This window comes from Alosa alosa, chromosome 12, assembly GCF_017589495.1.
Source record: "Alosa alosa isolate M-15738 ecotype Scorff River chromosome 12, AALO_Geno_1.1, whole genome shotgun sequence".
Lineage (NCBI taxonomy): Eukaryota > Metazoa > Chordata > Actinopteri > Clupeiformes > Clupeidae > Alosa > Alosa alosa.
Window position 1 is genome coordinate 2,438,701 of NC_063200.1, and position 4,755 is coordinate 2,443,455.

A 4,755-nucleotide genomic window follows, 5' to 3' on the forward strand; every position below is an offset into this window, starting at 1 on the left:
CAAGACACTTCTGACAGTTGATGTCAGAAGAGCAGAACACACAATGATTATGTTTTCTCTCTTAACGCAATCAATAAGTAATACCAGGTCAGATGCGGCAGCTGATAACAGGCCGCTCTGAAGAGAAATGAGCAGGAAGTCAAAGGCAGCAGTTGCCTCTTTTCTGTCTGTCAGAAAGTTTACTTACTCGGCGGTGGAGCTTTAGTGCGAACCACCTCCAGGGTTCTCTCGGCTCTAGCTCCTGGGAAGCATCTCTGATCAAAAACACAGAAGAAAAAAAATCTACGATGAGCACTCATATCAATATCAAGTTTAGACTGAAGCGTTCAGCAGAATTTAGTGGAACAAGACTTCATTGCAATTTAAGACTTTATTTCATACATGAGGACAAACAAAGTTGTTTAGAGATTTACGTAGCTGGTCCCAAACAGTAGCAGACAATGGTGATCGGGAGGCCTGCAGAAAAGCATTCCCTTGACCCTACTTGTGATAGATTCAAAGCTACTCCTTAAAGGAATACATCATAGAATACTACACTAAAGTGATAAAGGAACACAGCATAGAATACTACACTAAAGTGATAAAGGAACACAGCATAGAATACTACACTAAAGTGATAAAGGAACACAGCATAGAATACTACACTAAAGTGAGATATATGTGGGTTCTGTTCAGCACTACATAGATATTTCAGCAGACAGCAGACTGCCAATCACACAAGATACAGTTGAATCATTTAAACACTGTTTGCAGTGTTTAACAGTATGCATCAAACACTATCACAGCAGTCCTTGTTTCCAACGTCAATGTCAGAAAAGACTGTCTCAGCTAAATGAATAAATGATTCTGTTTTCTGCCCTTTAGAAAGCATTCAATGCCACAAGGGATTTACTGAGGCGCCTGTAACAACTTCAGCACTTTTGCATCATACAGCAATCTGGGACGCGGGCAGCTGAGATCAATACCTGCCACAGATACACTTTTCAGAATTCCAAAACCAACAGGGCTGCCTCAAAACCTATTCAGTCACTCACTCTTTCACCCATTCATTCATTTATTCTGAACTCACTCACTCACTCACTCAGATAGTCACTCCCTCAACCAACCTCATTCACTAACTCACTCATTTACATAAGGGGCTGTAAGTGATGCCGATATAGCTTAAAGGGGCTGTAAGTGATGCCCATATAGCTTAAAGGGGCTGTAAGTGATGCCCATATAGCTTAAAGGGGCTGTAAGTGATGCCGATATAGCTTAAAGGGGCTGTAAGTGATGCCGATATAGCTTAAAGGGACTGTAAGTGATGCCGATATAGCTTAAAGGGGCTGTAAGTGATGCCCATATAGCTTAAAGGGGCTGTAAGTGATGCCGATATAGCTTAAAGGGGCTGTAAGTGATGCCCATATAGCTTAAAGGGGCTGTAAGTGATGCCCATATAGCTTAAAGGGGCTGTAAGTGATGCCGATATAGCTTAAAGGGGCTGTAAGTGATGCCCATATAGCTTAAAGGGGCTGTAAGTGATGCCGATATAGCTTAAAGGGGCTGTAAGTGATGCCGATATAGCTTAAAGGGGCTGTAAGTGATGCCCATATAGCTTAAAGGGGCTGTAAGTGATGCCGATATAGCTTAAAGGGGCTCGGAAGGAGGCCCATCTGCAGCACAACCTCAACTTCGACAAAATGCCCACTGTCGATTAAAGGGGCTGTAAGTGATGCCCATAGATCTGAAGGGCTGTAAGTGATGCCCATATAGCGTAAAGGGGCTGTAAGTGATAAATTAGCTTAAAGGGGCTTTTGCCCATATAGGGATGCTAATATAGCTTAAATGCCCATAGCTTAGAGGGCTGTAAGTGATGCCCATTAGAAAGGTGCTGTAAGTACCAATAGCAGCAAATTTTTAAGTTTCTAAAGGGCTGCCCGATTTAGCTTAAGGAGATGTAAGTGATGCCGATATAACAAAGGGACTGTAAGTGATACCCGATATAACAAAAGGGACTGTAAGTGATGCCGATATAGCAAGGGGCTGATGATACCCAGTTTGTTCTATGCCGATATAGCCAAAGGAGATGTAAGTGATGCCGATATAGCTTAAAGGACTGTAAGTGATGCCGACATAGCTTAAAGGGGCTGTAAGTGATGCCCATATAGCTTAAAGGGGCTGTAAGTGATGCCCATATAGCTTAAAGGGGCTGTAAGTGATGCCCATATAGCTTAAAGGGGCTGTAAGTGATGCCCATATAGCTTAAAGGGGCTGTAAGTGATGCCGATATAGCTTAAAGGGGCTGTAAGTGATGCCCATATAGCTTAAAGGGGCTGTAAGTGATGCCCATATAGCTTAAAGGGGCTGTAAGTGATGCCCATATAGCTTAAAGGGGCTGTAAGTGATGCCCATATAGCTTAAAGGGGCTGTAAGTGATGCCCATATAGCTTAAAGGGGCTGTAAGTGATGCCCATATAGCTTAAAGGGGCTGTAAGTGATGCCCATATAGCTTAAAGGGGCTGTAAGTGATGCCCATATAGCTTAAAGGGGCTGTAAGTGATGCCGATATAGCTTAAAGGGGCTGTAAGTGATGCCGATATAGCTTAAAGGGGCTGTAAGTGATGCCCATATAGCTTAAAGGGGCTGTAAGTGATGCCCATATAGCTTAAAGGGGCTGTAAGTGATGCCGATATAGCTTAAAGGGGCTGTAAGTGATGCCGATATAGCTTAAAGGGGCTGTAAGTGATGCCCATATAGCTTAAAGGGGCTGTAAGTGATGCCCATATAGCTTAAAGGGGCTGTAAGTGATGCCCATATAGCTTAAAGGGGCTGTAAGTGATGCCCATATAGCTTAAAGGGGCTGTAAGTGATGCCGATATAGCTTAAAGGGGCTGTAAGTGATGCCGATATAGCTTAAAGGGGCTGTAAGTGATGCCCATATAGCTTAAAGGGGCTGTAAGTGATGCCCATATAGCTTAAAGGGGCTGTAAGTGATGCCCATATAGCTTAAAGGGGCTGTAAGTGATGCCCATATAGCTTAAAGGGCTGTAAGTGATGCCCATATAGCTTAAAGGGGCTGTAAGTGATGCCCATATAGCTTAGAGGGGCTGTAAGTGATGCCCATATAGCTTAAAGGTGCTGTAAGTGATGCCGATATAGCTTAAAGGGGCTGTAAGTAGACCAGTCTACTAAGAATATTTGTATACAAATGGAACTCTTTAGTTGAAAAAGTAGACCAGTCTACTAAGAATATTTGTATACAAATGGAACTCTTTAGTTGAAAAAGTAGACCAGTCTACTAAGAATATTTGTATACAAATGGAACTCTTTAGTTGAAAAAGTAGACCAGTCTACTAAGAATATTTGTATACAAATGGAACTCTTTAGTTGAAAAAGTAGACCAGTCTACTAAGAATATTTGTATACAAATGGAACTCTTTAGTTGAAAAAGTAGACCAGTCTACTAAGAATATTTGTATACAAATGGAACTCTTTAGTTGAAAAAGTAGACCAGTCTACTAAGAATATTTGTATACAAATGGAACTCTTTAGTTGAAAAAGTAGACCAGTCTACTAAGAATATTTGTATACAAATGGAACTCTTTAGTTGAAAAAGTAGACCAGTCTACTAAGAATATTTGTATACAAATGGAACTCTTTAGTTGAAAAAGTAGACCAGTCTACTAAGAATATTTGTATACAAATGGAACTCTTTAGTTGAAAAAGTAGACCAGTCTACTAAGAATATTTGTATACAAATGGAACTCTTTAGTTGAAAAAGTAGACCAGTCTACTAAGAATATTTGTATACAAATGGAACTCTTTAGTTGAAAAAGTAGACCAGTCTACTAAGAATATTTGTATACAAATGGAACTCTTTAGTTGAAAAAGTAGACCAGTCTACTAAGAATATTTGTATACAAATGGAACTCTTTAGTTGAAAAAGTAGACCAGTCTACTAAGAATATTTGTATACAAATGGAACTCTTTAGTTGAAAAAGTAGACCAGTCTACTAAGAATATTTGTATACAAATGGAACTCTTTAGTTGAAAAAGTAGACCAGTCTACTAAGAATATTTGTATACAAATGGAACTCTTTAGTTGAAAAAGTAGACCAGTCTACTAAGAATATTTGTATACAAATGGAACTCTTTAGTTGAAAAAGTAGACCAGTCTACTAAGAATATTTGTATACAAATGGAACTCTTTAGTTGAAAAAGTAGACCAGTCTACTAAGAATATTTGTATACAAATGGAACTCTTTAGTTGAAAAAGTAGACCAGTCTACTAAGAATATTTGTATACAAATGGAACTCTTTAGTTGAAAAAGTAGACCAGTCTACTAAGAATATTTGTATACAAATGGAACTCTTTAGTTGAAAAAGTAGACCAGTCTACTAAGAATATTTGTATACAAATGGAACTCTTTAGTTGAAAAAGTAGACCAGTCTACTAAGAATATTTGTATACAAATGGAACTCTTTAGTTGAAAAAGTAGACCAGTCTACTAAGAATATTTGTATACAAATGGAACTCTTTAGTTGAAAAAGTAGACCAGTCTACTAAGAATATTTGTATACAAATGGAACTCTTTAGTTGAAAAAGTAGACCAGTCTACTAAGAATATTTGTATACAAATGGAACTCTTTAGTTGAAAAAGTAGACCAGTCTACTAAGAATATTTGTATACAAATGGAACTCTTTAGTTGAAAAAGTAGACCAGTCTACTAAGAATATTTGTATACAAATGGAACTCTTTAGTTGAAAAAGTAGAC

At 38.6% G+C, this 4,755-nt stretch overlaps 1 protein-coding gene across 1 annotated transcript in view; it reads right to left on the minus strand.

Annotated features, from left to right (window-relative positions):
* LOC125304774 (endoglin-like) overlaps positions 1–1,046 on the minus strand; it is an 8,683-nt gene extending 7,637 nt beyond the window's left edge. The window contains exons 1-2 of the mRNA XM_048259273.1: positions 1,035–1,046; positions 188–254 (exon numbers count right to left, since the gene is read on the minus strand). Of these exons, the coding sequence (XP_048115230.1) occupies positions 188–254; positions 1,035–1,046 (79 nt within the window). The remainder of the gene's footprint in view (positions 1–187; positions 255–1,034) is intronic.
* Between the last annotated feature and the right edge of the window lie 3,709 nt (positions 1,047–4,755).